We start from the raw sequence: 17443 nt of genomic DNA, 5'->3' as shown, positions 1-17443 counted from the left end.
AGGGTATGGTAGTAGGTGCCAAGGGCACCAGTTTAAGTGTCAAGAACTACAACGCAGCTGGGTTTTTCACTCTCAACAGTTTCCCGTGTGTATCAAGAATGGTCCCCTACCCAAAGGACATCCAGACAACTTGACAACTGTGGGAAGCATTGGAGTCAACATGGGCCAGCATCCCTGTGGACCACTTCTGACACCTTGTAGAGTCCATGTCCCGACGATTGAGGCTGTTCTGAGGGCGAAAGGGGCTGCAACTCAATATTAGGAAGGTGTTCCTAATGTTTTGTACATTGTATTTTCCCCATGTAAACAAAACATTTTCCCCCATGTACACAATCAACTCAGTTTCTCATTGACAGGGACACTTGTTTATCTAACAGTAGTAACCATGATAACAGCTGTTCTGTTTGCTGATGTCTTCTCTCATCACAGGTTCCTTCATGTGCTGGATCATACACAAGGAGCTGCCTGATACTCCAACCCAATACCTTTATTTATAGATGAAGATGCCGGTTTGACAGACATGGGAGGAATGGTGACAGAACACACAACATATAAGCACAATCCTAAATATCAGAATTGTGCCCGGGGAAAAAAATGGGACCTTTTTAAAATAATATGTTGTTAAGTGCAAACACACAAAACAAATTAAAAACAATTTAAAAATGCAATTCTCATCCTGCATTTTGTGTTTCACAAAACAAACACTCAGATATTGAAAAACCTACACACACAAAACAAATAGTCGATATATAAAATGCACCTGGGGTTGTTAAGGAGCCTTTCACTCAGTTAAGAACTTAAGATTTGTGCTTCAAATACATTCTTCCTCAAAAATCCCTAGAATCCCCTCTTAACCATTCATAGGAACACCAAAGTCAATAACATCTACGCCAGTTGAATCTTTCCTCTCCCACCCCCCATATTCCACACTACTGGAATAAATGTGTTCTGGCATTAAATGCACAGGTTACTACATTTCTGCACTGTCCAACAAACACAGTTACCAATGCACCTTTTTGAATAAAACAAGAAAAACATTATGGATGCAAGTCTTCCTTCTCTTCATGTAGTGTGTGTGTGTACTGTACAAGAGTCTGTCTCAGGCAGAGCATGACTTCACATTCAGGATGTTGATGGTTAAAAAGAGTTCCAGGTGAGCAGAGAGAATGTTCTCCATGATAAAAATGATCCAGGAGAGATGCTCAAATTGATGCACACCTCCCGATCACTTTGATTGGTTGATTGTTGTCATTGTCTTCTTCTAGTTTGGGACTACCTGTGTGTCCAGGTAGAGCGATGTTAGGGGTCAAAGAAGACCTTTGACCTCTGAGTGTGTAGCAGTCACAGACAGACTAGTTATTGAAGAACAAGGCCAACCTGAAACAGCGACAGAGGTAGAAAAATAATTAGAATTATTGACCGATTTCCCATTATGAAATTCTTTCACAGCACACCCAGGAATACACCCCACCTTGTTGACACACACACACACACGCCTCACCATGTCGGGGTCCATGGGGGGACATTTCCAGTTAAAGAGGTAATACTGCAGGTTGCCGTCTCCGATGCCAAATTTGAGCTTCTCCAGAAACACCTTGTTCTCCATCAGGTCCAGAGCATTAAACACATCAAAGCCTTTCTGTGGGACACACAAACACACACCAATTAGATGGACGTGATCGTAGTTGTGTTGAACCTTTGTATTTATGTTGGAAAGAGTGTGTGTGTGCAGTACCAGTTTGGCCAGTATGAGAGTGTCATTCATCAGGTCCAGTAGTGGAGTGTGTGTGTGAACGCTGTAGAAGGAGTAAGCAGCCTTTAGACTTCTGTGCTGTGGATGGTGCATCACTGTGGAGGGCAGGGTGTAGAAACTAGTGAAGTCTGTCAACACACCACCGGCACCCTGAGGGTAAACACAGAATAGCAAATTAAAAGTACTCAGATTTCAGTATCTAATTATATTGAACAAAAATAGAAATGCAACAACTTTACTGAGTTACAGTGCATATAAGGAAATCAGTCAATTGAAATAAATTCCCTAGATCCTAAGCTATGGATTTCACATGATTGGGCAGGGGCGCAGCCATAGGCCCGCCCACTGGGAAGCCAGGGCCAGCCAATCAGAGTTTTTCCCCACAAAAGGGCTTTATTACAGTCAGAAATACTCCTCAGTTTCATCAACTGTCCTTGTGGCTGGTCTCAGACGATCCCTGAGGTGAAGAAGCCAGGTGTGGAGGTCCTGGGCTGGTGTGGTTACATGTGGTCTGCAGTTGTGAGGCCAAATTCTCTAAAGCGACGTTGGGAGGTGGCTTATGGTAGACAAATTAACATTAAATTATCTGGCAACAGCTCTGGTGGACATTCCTGCAGTCAGCATGCCAATTGCACACTCCCTCAACGCTTGAGACATCTGTGGCCTTGTGTTGTGTGACAAAACTGCACCTTTTAGAGTGGCCTTATATTGTCCCCAGCACAAGGTGCAACTGTGTAATGATCATGCTGTTTAATCAGCCTCTTGATATGCTACACCTGTTAGGTAGATGGATTATCTTAGCAAATGAGAAATGCTCTCTAACAGGGATGTAGACAAGTTGGGCACAATGAGAGAAATAAGCATTTTGTGAGTATGGAACATTTCTGTGATCTTTAATTTCAGCTCATGAAAAATGGGACAAACACTTTACATGTTGCGTTTATATTTTTGTTCAGTGTATCCATCTCATTATCTAATTGAACAGACAAAAAGACAGACCCCTACCTCCACTACAAATGTGTCTATGATGTCGTCCTGAGGGAGGAACCAGTGTGCCACCTCCTCCTCGCCCATAGAGGGCGCCAGCTGGAAACGTCTCATGTGTTTCTGGAGCAGCTCCGTCACCTGACGCACGTCACGCCTCTCCATCGCTCGCAAGCCCGGGGTCTTAGTGCTCTACGAAGAGAAAGGAGAGTTATACACATACACCCAACATCACACAGGCCTGTAACCATAAAGCAAAGTTTATTAGCCCCGTCAGCTAGGAGAAAAGGGTCTTGCTCAGTGTAGGAGAGATGTGATAGATGGTGGAAGTGTAACATTGTGTGTGTTCTTACGTCTGGTAGTCTGTACAGTTTCATGGTTCTCTGCAGCGTCATGTTTCTGCTCAGGTGAGAGAATTTCACCTCCACCAGCTTCCTGGGGTTCAGAGAACGATGCCAGTACCTGTTCACAAAACACAACACTCCTGTTACATACTCTAGTTACAGTCAACTTACTACAGTTACACTGCTTAAGTTGCCTATGTATTCTTATTATGTTAGGACAAATTGATGAATTGTGTCTGTGTACCTGCAGGTAGACACAGGTTTGGGTAGTACCACTCCTGCCGTGTAGACGGCCTGGAATATACCCTCCAAGTTAACCCTTCGTGTGATCTCCCTGATCAGAACTGGAGCCACACGCTTTGAACGCAATTTCTTATGAACACACAGGAAGTTGATCTCAACCATTTTCTTTAAGCTGAAGAGAGGGAGAGAGGAAAATGTGTGCATCAAGTTCAGCACTGACATGCACCTGTCCACGACGTTGTTGATGTGTGTCCGCTATGTGGTTAGAGCGTGTGTGGGTGTGTCTCACGTGTCGTAGATGTGGATATCAGCAGGAATGGCACTGATGAAACCAACCAGTTTCTTATTGGAGGAAACCCTCACCCCACAATGCCACTGGGGCAACCAGCCTGGAGGACGCAACGCCCTGAGAGAGAGTGAAAGTGAGAAGAGAGAGAGAGAGAGAGAGAGAAAGAAGAGACAGAAGAGAAGAAGAGAAGGAGAGCGAAAGAAGGAGAGCGAAAGAAGGAGAGAAAGAAAGAGAAAGAAGAGAGCGAAAGAAGAGAAGGAGAGCGAAAGAAGAGAAGGAGAGCGAAAGAAGAGAAGGAGAGCGAAAGAAGAGAAGGAGGAGCGAAAAGAAGGAAGCGAAAGAAGGAGAGAAGCGAAAGAAGAGAGAAGGAAGAGAAGGAGAGCGAAAGAAGAGAGAGAGCGAAAGAAGAGAAGAGAGCGAAAGAAGAGAAGAAGAGAGAAAGAAGAGAAGGAGAGCGAAAGAAGAGAAGAAGAGAGAAAGAAAAGAAGAGAAGGAGAAGAGAAAGAAGAGAGAAAAGAAAGAGAGAGAGAAAGAAAGAGAGAAAGAAGAGAAGAAGAGAGCGAAAGAAGAGAGAAAGAAAGAGAGAGAAGGAGAGAAAGAAGAAGAGAGCGAAAGAAGAGAAGGAGAGAAAAGAAGAGAAAGAAGAGAGAAAGAAGAGAAGGAGAGCGAAAGAAGAGAGAAAGAAGAGAAGAGAGAAAGAAGAGAAGGAGAGAGAAAGAAGAGAGAAAGAAGAGAGAAAGAAGAGAAAGGAGAGAGAAAGAAGAGAGAAAGAAGAGAAGGAGAGAGAGAAGAAGAGAAGGAGAGAGAAAGAGAGAGAAAGGAAGAGAGAAAGAAGAGAAAGGAGAAGAGAGAAAGAGAGAGAAAGAAGAGAGAAAGAAGAGAAAAGGAAGAGAGAAAGGAGAGAAGGAAGAGAGAAAGGAGAAAGAGAGAAAGAAGAGAGAGGAGAGAGAAAGAAGAGAGAAAGAAGAGAGAGAGAAAAGAGAGAGAGAAAGAAGAGAGAAAGAAGAGAGAAAGGAGAGAGAAAGAAGAGAGAAAGGAGAAAGAAGAGAGAAAGGAGAAGAGAGAAAGAAGAGAAAGAAGAGAGAAAGAAGAGAGAAAGAGAGAGGAGAGAGAAAGAAGAGAGAAAGGAGAGAGAAAGAAAGAGAAAGAAAGAAAGAGAGAAAGGAGAGAGAAAGAAGAGAGAAAGGAGAGAGAAAGGAGAGAGAAAGGAGAAAAGGAGAGAGAAAGAGAGAGAAAGAGAAAGAGAAAGAGAGAAAGAAGAGAGAGAAAGAAGAGAGAAAGGAGAGAAGAAAGAAAGAGAGAAAGAAGAGAAAAGAAGAGAGAAAGGAGAGAGAAAGAAGAGAAGAAGAGAAGAGAGAGAAAGAAGAGAGAAAGAAGAGAGAAAGAAGAGAGAAAGGAGAGAGAAAGAAGAGAGAAAGGAGAGAGAAAGAAGAGAGAAAAGAAGAGAGAAAGAAGAGAAGAGAAAGGAGAGAGAAAGAAGAGAGAGAAAGAAGAGAGAAAGGAGAGAGAAAGAAGAGAGAAAGGAGAGAGAAAGAAGAGAGAAAGAGAGAGAAAGAAAGAAGAGAGAGAAAGAAGAGAGAAAGAAGAGAGAAAGGAGAGAGAAAGAAGAGAGAGAAAGAAGAGAGAAGGAGAGAGAAAGAGAAGAGAGAGAAGAAAGAGAAGAGAGAAAGAGAGAGAAAGAAGAGAGAAAGAAGAGAAAGAGAAAGAAGAGAGAAAGAAGAGAGAAAGGAGAGAGAAAGAAGAGAGAAAGGAGAGAAAAGAAGAGAGAAAGAAAGAAGAGAGAAAGGAGAGAGAAAGAAGAGAGAAAGAAGAGAAGGAGAGAGAAAGAAGAGAGAAAGAAGAGAGAAAGAAAGAGAGAAAAGAGAGAAAGAAAGAAGAGAAGAAAGAGAGAGAAAGGAGAGAGAAAGAAGAGAAGAAAGGAGAGAAAGGAGAGAGAAAGAGAGAGAAAGGAGAGAAAGAAAGAAGAGAAAAGGAGAGAGAAAGAAGAGAGAAAGGAGAGAAGGAAAGAGAGAAAGAAGAAAGAAGAGAAAGAGAGAAAGAAGAGAAGAGAAGAGAGAGAAAGAAGAGAAAAGAAGAGAAGGAGAGAGAAAGAAGAGAGAGAGAGAAAGAGAAGAGAGAGAGAGAAGAGAGAGAAAGAAGAGAAGGAGAGAGAAAGGAGAGAGAAAGAAGAGAGAAAGAAGAGAAAGGAGAGAGAAAGAGAGAGAGAAAGAAAGAAGAGAAAGGAGAGAGAAGGAAGAGAAGAGAGAAAGGAGAGAGAGAAAGAAGAGAGAAAGAAGAGAGAAAGAAGAGAGAAAGAAGAGAAAGAAGAGAGAGAGAAAGAGAAAGAGAGAAAAAGAAGAGAGAAAGAAGAGAGAAAGAAGAGAGAAAGAAAGAGAGAAAAGGAGAAGGAGAAAAAGGAGAGAGAAAGAAAGAAGAGAGAAAGAGAGAAGGAGAGAGAAAGAAGAGAGAAAGGAGAGAAGGAGAGAAAAGAAGAGAAAGGAGAGAGAAAGAGAGAAGGAGAGAGAAAGAAGAGAAGGAGAGAGAAAGAAGAGAAGGAGAGAGAAAGAAGAGAGAGAGAAAGAGAGAGAAAGAAGAGAGAAAGGAGAAAGAAGAGAGAAAGGAGAAAGAAGAGAGAAAGAAGAGAAGGAGAGAGAAAGAAGAGAAGGAGAGAGAAAGAAGAGAAAAGAGAGAGAAAGAAGAGAAGGAGAGAGAAAGAAGAGAGAAAGAAGAGAGAAAGAAGAGAGAAAGAAGAGAGAAAGAAGAGAGAAAGAAGAGAGAAAGGAGAGAGAAAGGAGAGAAAAGGAGAGAAAGGAGAAGAGAAGAGAGAGAGAGAGAAAGGAGAGAAGGAGAGAGAAAGAAGAGAAGGAGAGAGAAAGAAGAGAGAAGGAGAGAGAAAGAAAGAAGGAGAGAAAGAAGAAGAGAGAAAGAAGAGAAAGGAGAGAGAAAGAAGAGAAGGAGAGAGAAAAGAAGAGAAGGAGAGAGAAAGAAGAGAAGGAGAGAGAAAGAAGAGAAGGAGAGAGAAAGAAGAGAAGGAGAGAGAAAGAAGAGAAAAGAGAGAGAAAGAAGAGAGAAGGAGAAAGAAGAGAGAAAGAAGAGAAGGAAGAGAAGAGAAAGAAGAGAAGGAGAGAGAAAGAAGAGAAGGAGAGAGAAAGAAGAGAAGGAGAGAGAAAGAAGAGAAGAGAGAGAAAGAAGAGAGAAAGGAGAGAGAAAGAAGAGAGAAAGAAGAGAGAAAGAAGAGAGAAAGAAGAGAGAAAGAGAGAAAGAAGAAAGGAGAGAAAAGAAGAGAAAGGAGAGAGAAAGAAGAGAGAAAGAAGAGAGAAAGAAGAGAGAAAGGAGAGAGAAAGAAGAGAGAAAGGAGAGAGAAAGGAGAGAGAAAGGAGAGAGAAAGGAGAGAGAAAGGAGAGAGAAAGGAGAGAGAAAGAAGAGAAGGAGAGAGAAAGAAGAGAAGGAGAGAGAAAGAAGAGAGAAAGGAGAGAGAAAGAAGAGAAGGAAGAGAGAAAAGAAGAGAAGGAGAGAGAAAGAAGAGAGAAAGAAGAGAGAAAGAAGAGAAGGAGAGAGAAAGAAGAGAGAAAGGAGAGAGAAAGAAAGAAGAGAGAAAGGAGAGAGAAAGAAAGAAGAGAGAAAGGAGAGAGAAAGAAAGAAGAGAGAAAGGAGAGAGAAAGAAAGAAGAGAGAAAGGAGAGAGAAAGAAGAGAAGAAGAGAGAAAGGAGAGAGAAAGAAAGAAGAGAGAAAGGAGAGAGAAAAGGAGAGAAAGAGAGAGAGAAAAAGGAGAGAGAAAGAAGAGAGAAAGGAGAAAGAAGAGAAGGAGAGAGAAAGAAGAGAAGAAAGAGAAAGAAGAGAAAAGAAGAGAAAGAGAGAGAGAAAGAAGAGAAGGAGAGAGAAAGAAGAGAAGAGAGAGAAAGAAGAGGAGAGAGAAAGAAGAGAAGGAGAGAGAAAGAAGAGAAGGAGAGAGAAAGAAGAGAAGGAGAGAGAAAGAAGAGAAGGAGAGAGAAAGAAGAGAAAGGAGAAAGAAGAGAGAGAAAGAAGAGAAGGAGAAAGAAAGAAAAGGAGAAAGAAGAGAAGGAGAAGAAAGAAGAGAGAAAGAGAAAGAAGAGAGAAAGGAGAGAGAAGAGAAGAAGAGAGAAAGAAGAGAAGGAGAGAGAAAGAAGAGAAGGAGAGAGAAAGAAGAGAGAAAGGAGAAAGAAGAGAAGGAGAGAGAAAGAAGAGAGAAAGGAGAAAGAAGAGAGAAAGAAGAGAAGGAGAGAGAAAGAAGAGAAGGAGAGAGAAAGAAGAGAAGGAGAGAGAAAGAAGAAAGAAGAGAGAAAGAAGAGAGAAAGAAGAGAGAAAGAAGAGAGAAAGAAGAGAGAAAGAAGAGAGAAAGAAGAGAAGGAGAGAGAAAGAAGAGAAGGAGAGAGAAAGAAGAGAAGGAGAGAGAAAGAAGAGAAGGAGAGAGAAAGAAGAGAGAAAGAAGAGAGAAGGAGAGAGAAAGAAGAGAGAAAGGAGAAAGAAGAGAGAAAGAAGAGAAGGAGAGAGAAAGAAGAGAAAAGAGAAAGAAGAGAGAAAGAAGAGAAGGAGAGAGAAAGAAGAGAGAAAGGAGAAAGAAGAGAAGGAGAGAGAAAGAAGAGAAGGAGAGAGAAAGAAGAGAAGGAGAGAGAAAGAAGAGAGAAAGAAGAGAAAGAGAGAAAGGAGAAAGAAGAGAGGGAGAGAGAAAGAAGAGAGAAAGAAGAGAGAAAGAAGAGAGAAAGAAGAGAGAAAGAAGAGAAAGAAGAGAAGGAAGAGAGAAAGAAGAGAAGGAAGAGAGAAAGAAGAGAGAAAGAAGAGAGAAAGAAGAGAGAAAGAAGAGAGAAAGAAGAGAGAAAGAAGAGAGAAAGAAGAGAGAAAGAAGAGAGAAAGAAGAGAAGGAGAGAGAAAGAAGAGAGAAAGGAGAGAGAAAGAAGAAAATGAGAGAGAAAGAAGAGAGAAAGAAGAGAATGAGAGCGAAAGAAGAGAGAAAGAAGAGAATGAGAGCGAAAGAAGAGAGAAAGAAGAGAATGAGAGCGAAAGAAGAGAGAAAGGAGAGAATGAGAGCGAAAGAAGAGAGAAAGAAGAGAATGAGAGCGAAAGAAGAGAATGAGAGCGAAAGAAGAGAATGAGAGCGAAAGAAGAGAAAGGAGAGAGAAAGAAGAGAAAAGAAGAGAGAAAGAAGAGAGAAAGAAGAGAGAAAGAAGAGAGAAAGAAGAGAGAAAGAAGAGAGAAAGAAGAGAAGAGAGAAAGAAGAGAAGAGAGAAAAGAAGAGAAGGAGAGAGAAAGAAGAGAAGGAGAGAGAAAGAAGAGAAGGAGAGAGAAAGAAGAGAAGGAGAGAGAAAGAAGAGAAGGAAGAGAGAAAGAAGAAAGGAGAGAGAAAGAAGAGAGAAAGAAGAGAGAAAGAAGAGAAGAAGAGAGAAAGAAGAGAAGGAGAGAGAAAGAAGAGAAGGAGAGAGAAAGAAGAGAGAGGAGAAAGAAGAGAAGAAGAGAAGAGAAGAAAGAGAAAGAAGAGAGAAAGAGAGAAAGAAGAGAGAAAGAAGAGAGAAAGAGAAAGAAGAGAGAAAGAAGAGAAGGAGAGAGAAAGAAGAGAAGGAGAGAGAAAGAAGAGAAAAGAGAGAAAGAAGAGAAGGAGAGAGAAAGAAGAGAAGGAGAGAGAAGAAGAAAGAAGAGAAGGAGAGAAAAGAAGAGAAGGAGAGAGAAAGAAGAGAAAAGAAGAGAGAAAGAAGAGAAGGAGAGAGAAAGAAGAGAGAAAGAGAAAGAAGAGAAGGAGAGAGAAAGAAGAGAAGGAGAGAGAAAGAAAAGAGAGAAAGAGAAAGAAGAGAAGGAGAGAGAAAGAAGAAGAGAGAGAAAGAAGAGAAGGAGAGAGAAAGAAGAGAAGGAGAGAGAAAGAAGAGAAGGAGAAAAAGAAGAGAGAAAGGAGAAAGAAGAGAAGAGAGAGAAAGAGAAGAAAGAGAGAAAGGAGAAAGAAGAGAAGAAGAGAAGGAGAGAGAAAGAAGAGAAGGAAGAGAAAGAAGAGAAGGAGAGAGAAAGAAGAGAGAAAGGAGAGAGAAAGAAGAGAAGGAGAGAGAAAGAAGAGAAGGAGAGAGAAAGAAGAGAAGGAGAGAGAAAGAAGAGAGAAAGAAGAGAAAAGAAGAGAAAGAAGAGAGAAAGAAGAGAAGAAGAGAGAAAGAAGAGAAGAAGAGAAAGAAGAGAAGGAGAGAGAAAGAAGAGAAGAGAGAAGAGAGAAAGAAGAGAAGGAGAGAGAAAGAAGAGAAAAGGAGAAAGAAGAGAAGAGAGAAAGAAGAGAGAAAGGAGAAAGAAGAGAGAAAGAAGAGAAGGAGAGAGAAAGAAGAGAGAAAGGAGAAAGAAGAGAGAAAGAGAAAGAGAGAGAAAGAAGAGAGAAAGAAGAAGAGAAGGAGAGAGAAAGAAGAGAAGGAGAGAGAAAGAAGAGAAGAGAGAGAAAGAAGAGAAGGAGAGAGAAAGAAGAGAAAAGGAGAAAGAAGAGAGAAAGAAGAGAGAAGAGAGAAAGAAGAGAAGGAGAGAGAAAGAAGAGAAGAGAGAAAAGAAGAGAAGAGAGAGAAAGAAGAGAGAAAGAAGAGAGAAAGAAGAGAGAAAGAAGAGAGAAAGAAGAGAAAAGAGAGAAAGAAGAGAGAAAGAAGAGAAAGAAGAGAGAAAGAAGAGAGAGAGAAGAGAGAAAGAAGAGAAGAGAGAAGAAAGGAGAAAGAAGAGAAGGAGAGAGAGAAGAGAAAGAGAAAGAAGAGAGAAAGAAGAGAAGAGAAGAAGAGAGAGAAAGAAGAGAGAAAGAAGAGAAGAGAAGGAGAGAGAAAGAAGAGAAGGAGAGAGAAAGAAGAGAAGGAGAAGAAAGAAGAGAGAAAGAAGAGAGAAAGAAGAGAGAAAAGAAGAGAGAGGAGAGAGAAAGAAAAGAAGAGAGAAGAAGAGAGAAAGAAGAGAGAAGAAGAGAGAAAGAAGAGAAAGAAGAAAGAAGAGAGAGAGAAGAGAGAAAGAGAGAAGAGAAGAGAGAGAAAGAAGAAAGAGAAAGAAGAGAGAAAGAAAGGAGAGAGAAAGAAGAGAGAAAGGAGAAAGAAGAAGAAAGAAGAGAGAAAGAAAGAGAAGAAAGAGAAAGAAGAGAAGAGAGAGAAAGAAGAGAAGAGAGAAAAGAAGAGAAGGAGAGAGAAAGAAGAGAAGAGAGAGAGAAAGAAGAGAAGGAGAAAGAGAAAGAAGAGAAGGAGAGAGAAAGAAGAGAAGGAAAGAAAGAAGAGAAGGAGAGCGAAAGAAGAGAGAAAGAAGAGAGAAAGAAAGGAGAGAGAAAGAAGAGAGAAAGAAGAGAATGAGAGAGAAAGAAGAGAAGGAGAGAGAAAGAAGAGAATGAGAGAGAAAGAAGAGAAGGAGAGAGAAAGAAGAGAAGGAGAGAGAAAGAAGAGAAGGAGAGAGAAAGAAGAGAAGGAGAGAGAAAGAAGAGAGAAAGAAGAGAAGGAGAGAGAAAGAAGAGGAGAGAGAAAGAAGAGAAGGAGAGAGAAAGAAGAGAAGGAGAGAGAAAGAAGAGAGAAAGAAGAGAGAAAGAAGAGAGAAAGAAGAGAGAAAGAAGAGAAGGAGAGAGAAAGAAGAGAAGGAGAGAGAGGGTGAGAGAGGAAGCAGAGTAGTTTAGACAGAGGCCAAACACACAGACAGTTTAACATAATCTAAGTAGAGTATGGATTTGACTTACCATTTGAGAAAGCTGGGTGAGTAATCAAATCTAAACATGTTGTCATCATCCTCCACATAGTTCTCATTCAACAAGGTGTACAACTCCTTCAGCTGTGAGAGAGAAAGAGAGTCTTGGTAAAGTCTTCTGTCTGCACGACTGATGTCTGGTGGCAATGAATATAAACTTTTGAACACAAAGAAACATACACACTCACCACGTCAGCGTTGCTGAGGTCCAGTGTGTCCCACATAAAGCCCTGTGGTAGAGAGTAGGGCTCCTGTCTGATGTTGTCCTTGTCAGCCTCCATGGGCCCATGGCTGGTTACAACCTCATCTGCCAAAACACAACCAGCCAATCACAACCAACCAGCCAGCCAATCACAACTAGGGGACTTGAAGAAATACAGCCATTGTGTTTTCTTACTATAACAATGTGCTTAACTTTCTCTGATTGTGGGAGTACTGTATCTGTACATATTTACAGGGCCTATAGAAAGTTTACACCACCTTGAACTTTTTTTGCGCTACAAAGTGATCTTGAAATAGATGTCTTTTTTTGTCATTGATCTATACAAAATACTCTTTTACAAATGAATAAGCATTTTATAAGCATTGTCAAGTTAATAATTATGCTGTGGATGATGTATTAAACCACCCAGACACATCAAAGATGCAGAAGTCCTTAATTGAGCTGCAGGACAGGAAGGAAACTGCTTAGGGATGTCACAATGAGGCCATTGGTGATTTTAAAACAGCTAGAGTGTTCAATGGCCGTGATGGGAGAAAAATTAGGATTGATCAACAACATTGTAGTGACTCCACAATAATGACCTAAATGACAGAGTGAAAAGAATACAAATATACAAAATACAAATATTCCAAAACATACATATGTATGCTACAAGACACTAAAGTAATACTGCAAAGAAAACACAGCAAAGGAACACACTGTTTGGCATAAATGCAAAGTCTAATGTTTGGAGCAAATTGAACACAACACTGAGTAACTGCCTCCTTATTTTCAAGCATGGTGGTGTCTGCATCATGTTATGGGTATACTTGTTTCTTTACATCCTGAAATACTCAGGAGGGAGCTCAGCACAGGCAAAATCCTAGAGGAAAACCTGCTTCAATTTGCTTTACACAAGACACTGGGAAAGGAATTCATCTTTTAGCAGGACAATAACCTACGACACAAAGCCAAATCTACACTGGCATTATTTACCAAGAAGACAGCGATTGTTCCTGAGTAGCCAAGACAGATTTTCAAGCAGATTTATGTCAAAACTATGTCAAGACTTGAAAATTGCCGTCTAGCCATGACCCCCAACACCTTGACAGAGCTTGAAGAATGTTGAAAATAAAATGGGCAAATATTGCACAATACAGGTGTGCAAAGCTCTTATGAGACTTACCCAAGAAGACTCACAGCTGTAAATCGCTGCCAAAGGTATTTCTAACAAGTATTCACTCAGGGGACTGATTACTAATCTAATCAAAGTATATTAGTATTTCATTTGTTCAGCCCGCCTGGTGTTCAACATTCCCAAGTTCTCCCATGTCACCCCGCACTCTCCACTGGCTTCCAGTCGAAGCTCGCATCCACTACAAGACCATGGGACTTGTCTACGGAGCAGCAAGAGGAACTACCTCTCCTTACCATCAGGCTATGCTCAAATCCTACACCCCAACCCGAGCACTCTGTTCTGCCACCTCTGGTCTCTTGTCCCTCCCACCCCACGGGAGGGCAGCTCCCCCTCAGCCCAGTCCAAAAATAAATGCCTCCTTACTAGCTCTGACTAAGCTGATAGTAAGTAAATTTTTCCTGAAAATAGCTATGACTGTGATATGTGGTTGTCCCACCCAACTAACTATCTTAAGATGAATGCACTAACTGTAAGTCACTCTGGATAAAAGCATCTGTTAAATGACTAAAATTTACATTTATATGAATATATCTATATTTTAAAACATTCTTCCACTGAGTATTTAGCATAGATCATAGACATGAAAATCACTAATAAATTCATTTGAATCCCAATTTGTAACAAAATGTAAAGAAATCCAAGGGGGTGTAGACTTTCTATAGGCACTGAATGTGTAGTTTAGTAAAAGTGTATGATCGAGTGTGTATGTCTCACTCACTGTGTGTGTGTGTCTACTCACTGAGTTTAGGTACTGGCTGTGTGTCCCAGAACTGGTACTTGTGTTTGGTGGCCTCGTCGATGCTCTTAGCTGCTCCCTGGCAGGACAGCAACTCCATGGCTCTCTGGATGTCCTGCAGCTTCTGCATGGGCAGCCCTGGGTTCTACACACAGTTGAGAAGGTTAGAACAGACAGACAGAGACAGACAAAATCCCAAATGGACCTCTTACAACCTATGCACTTGTGGAGATCTGAGAGGATTTGATTGGTATATGAAATATGGTGTAACTTCCACTTAGCCTCTCAGGACAAGGTAATACTATTACCATATTGCTTAAACCTGTCAAATCCAGTCAGATCTCCACAAGTGCATAGGGTTTGATTTGGAATTGGGCCAGAGCAAGAGGGAGAGAGAGAGAGAGAGAGTTGGGCGAGAGAGAGAGAGTTGGGCCAGAGCAAGAGGGGGAGAGAGAGAGAGAGAGTTGGGCCAGAGCAAGAGGGAGAGAGAGAGAGCGGTTAGTCACCTTTATCTCCTGTGAGTCTGAGGCAGAGTCTGACTTGGCCCCTCCAGAGCTCGGCTTCTCTTTCTTTCTCTTCTGTTTCTTCTTCTTCTTCTTCGCCCCCAAGTCTCCCCCCGGACTCCTACACACACACAGATTTGATAGCTAGCTGGCTACATCTCTGCTCTGGAGTAAAGGTTTGCTGGTACTATTGTCATGCTGAATAATTAAAATCAGGCTAAAATGGGTCCAGATTATGCATACACCACTTGAGTTGCCAGACATTTATAAATCCACGAGTACCGCTGTAGGCTATAGTGGGTATACCTCAGTGGGTGTAACCGGAGCAGAGTAGCAATCACTCTGCCTAACAACGTTAGTTTACATACTGTTTTACGTCTAGCCTGCTGCTGTAACGTCAGAGAAGGACAGCCAAGGATATGCGCTGCTGTTAGCTAGCAAATGCGCCAGAAGTATAAAACTAAACATTTAGTGAGATAAATATCCATTTAGCGTATGTCATTCCATTGACAATTTCTTTAAATGCGAACAAGTCAATCCTACAGGCTACTCGCATGCTAAACTGGCTGGCCAGTTAGCTTGCAATAACTACACAACGCCTAGCACGCCGAGTCTCATTCATTCAAATGAAAAGCTACTTAGCTAGCTTTCATTTATATGGCTACACTGCCATGACATCCACTAGCCAGCAGGATTATAATACACTTGCTACTCAGACGACTGAGAGGGCCATCATCACATAAAAACATTATGTGATAGAATTAACGAACAGGGCATATATGGTCCTTGGTCGTAAAAACACAAACGTTAGATGTATGCGCGAGCTCATTATCCAAATAAACTCATCCACCCCCTACACAGGACCGAGCCATCCGAGCGTGGACGCGTGCTGCCCCGGACTGCTGCGTTTTGTGTCTGGTTGGTGAAGCCGAGCCTCACCCTTGCATGTGTTCATTCTCCTCCTCGTTATCGCCATCTATTCCGCAGGTGTCCTGGTCGTCCAGCTCCAGGCTCTGCTGACTGGCTGCGGACTCGCTATCTTCCGCCATTATGGATGAAAACCTATATATATATAAAAAAATATGCTGAATGAACAGGAGACAGGGAGGGATGGGAAAAACAAAGAGGTTAGTCGGAAATAGCGCCATCTGGTGCCCAATCTCCTCACAGCACGTTTGCAGAGCAGTAGGCTAAGTTCCCAAATCACATCGAAACAAGGAGAGATCAGTGATACACTACATTACCAAAAGTATGTGAACACTTGCTCGGCGAACATCTTATTCCAAAAGCATGGGCATTAATATGGAGTTGGTCCCCCTTTGTTGCTATAACAGCCTCTACTCTCCTGGTTAGGCTTTCCACTAGATGTTGGAACATCGCTGCAGGGACTTGATTCCATTCAGCCACAAAGGCATTAGTGAGGTTAGGCCTGGCTCCAGTGGTCGTTCCAATTCATCCCAAAGGTGTTCGATGGGGTTGAGGTCAGGTGCCCTGTGCAGGCCAGTCAATTTCTTCCACACCAATCTCAAAACATTTCTGTATGGACCTCACTTTGTGCACGAGGGCAATGTCATGCTGAAACAGGAAAGGGCTTTCCTCAAACGGTTGCCACAAAGTTGGAAGCACAGAATCATCTAGAATGTGATTGTATGCTGTAGCGTTAAGACTTCCCTTCTCTGGAACTAAGGGGCCTAGCCTGAACCATGAAAAACCACCCCAGACCCTTATTCCTTCTCCACCAAACTTTACAGTTGACAAAGCATTCGGGCAGGTAGTGTTCTTCTCCTGGCATCTGCAAACCCAGATTCGTCTGTCGGACTGCCAGATGGTGAAGCGTGATTCATCACTCCAGAGAGCAGGTTTCCACTGCTCCAGAGTCCAATGGCGGCGAGCTTTACACCACTTTAGCCAACACTTGGCATTGCGCATGGTGATCTTAGGCTTGTATGCGGCTGCTCGGCCATGGAAACCCAGGTCCGGACGAACAGTTATTGTGCTGACGTTGCTTGCAGAGGCAGTTTGGAACTTGGTAGTGAGTGTTGCAACCAAGGAAAGACACTCTTCAGTAATCCAGTTCTGTGAGCTTGTGTGGCCTACCATTTCGTGGCTGAGCCGTTGTTGCTCCTAGATGTTTTGTTTTAACTTCACAATAACAGCACATATAGTTGACCGGGGCAGGTCTAGCAGGACAGAAATTTGACGAACTGACTTGTTGGAAAGGTGGCATCCTATGACAGTGCCATGTTGAAAGTCACTGAGCTATTCAGTAAGGCCATTCTACTGCCAATGTTTGTTTATGGAGATTGCATGGCTGTGTGCTCGATTTTATACACCTGTCAGCAACGGTTGTGGCTGAAATTGCCAAATCCACTAATTTGAATGGGTGTTCAAACTTTTACCAAGAAACAGTTTGGACACATCTACTCATTCAATAATTTTTCTTTATTTTTACTATTTTCTACATTGTAGAATATTAGTGAAGACATAACTATGAAATAACACATATGGAATTATGTAGTAACCACATTATTTTTAAACAAATAAAAATATACTTTATATTTGAGATTCTTCAAAGTAGCCACCCGTTGCCTTGATGACAGCTTTGCACACTCTTGGCATTCACTCAACCAACTTCATGAGGAATGCTTTTCCAACAGTCTTGAAGGAGTTCCCACATATGCTGAGCACTTGTCAGCTGCTTTTCCTTCCCTCTACAGTCCAACTCTTCCCAAACAATCTCATTTGGGTTGAGGTCGGGGGATTGTGGAGGCCAGGTCATCTGAGGCAGCACTCCATCACTCTCCTTGGTCAAATAGCCCTTACACAGCCTGGAAGTGTGTTTTGGGTCATTGTCCTGTTGAAAAACAAATGATAATTTCACTAAGCGCAACCCAGATGGGATGGCGTATCGCTGCAGAATAGTGTGGTAGCCATGCTGGTTAAGTGTGCCTTGAATTCTAAATAAATTACACAGTGTCACCAGCAAAGCCCCATCACACCTCCTCCTCCATACTTCACAGTGGGAACTGTGATCTCCATCCGTTCACCTACTCTGTGTCTCACAAAGACACAACGGTTGGAACCAAACATCTCAAATTTGGACTCATCATATCAATGTTTCTTGGCCCAAGGAAGTCTCTTCTTATTGGTGTCCTTTAGTAGTGATTTCTTTGCAGCAATTGGACGAGGATGGCCTGATTCACGCAGTCTCCTCTGAACAGTTGATGTTGAGATGTGTCTGTTACTTGAACTCTGTGAAGCATTTATTTGGGCTGCAATCCAAGGTGCAGTTAACTCTAATGAATGTATCCTCTACAGCAGAGGTAACTCTGGATCTTCCTTTCCTGTGGTGGTCCTCATAAGAGCTAGTTTCATCATAGCGCTTGATGGTTTTTGCGACTGAAATGTTCCAGATTGACTGACCTTCATGTCTTAAAATAATGATGGACAGTTGTTTCTCTCTGCTTATTTCATCTGTTCTTTCCATAATATGGACTTGGTCTTTTACCAAATAGGGCTATCTTCTGTATACCACCCC

At 42.0% G+C, this 17443-nt stretch overlaps 1 protein-coding gene across 1 annotated transcript; it reads right to left on the bottom strand.

Annotated features, from left to right (window-relative positions):
- Window positions 1–466: 466 nt before the first annotated feature.
- LOC112222499 (glycylpeptide N-tetradecanoyltransferase 2) lies at window positions 467–15010 on the bottom strand. The gene is made up of 12 exons (XM_042319355.1): window positions 14845–15010; window positions 13909–14026; window positions 13406–13547; window positions 11455–11573; window positions 11259–11350; window positions 3614–3730; window positions 3326–3496; window positions 3091–3199; window positions 2759–2929; window positions 1736–1903; window positions 1502–1639; window positions 467–1377 (listed from the first exon to the last, which is right to left on the bottom strand). Exons 1-12 carry the CDS (start codon window positions 14952–14954, stop codon window positions 1357–1359), a joined length of 1476 nt encoding a protein of 491 aa, XP_042175289.1. The 5' UTR covers window positions 14955–15010; the 3' UTR covers window positions 467–1356.
- Window positions 15011–17443: the final 2433 nt, after the last annotated feature.

Source organism: Oncorhynchus tshawytscha, unplaced genomic scaffold, assembly GCF_018296145.1.
Source record: "Oncorhynchus tshawytscha isolate Ot180627B unplaced genomic scaffold, Otsh_v2.0 Un_scaffold_17_pilon_pilon, whole genome shotgun sequence".
Taxonomy (NCBI): Eukaryota; Metazoa; Chordata; class Actinopteri; order Salmoniformes; family Salmonidae; genus Oncorhynchus; species Oncorhynchus tshawytscha.
This window is presented reverse-complemented; position numbering and strand designations above follow the sequence as displayed.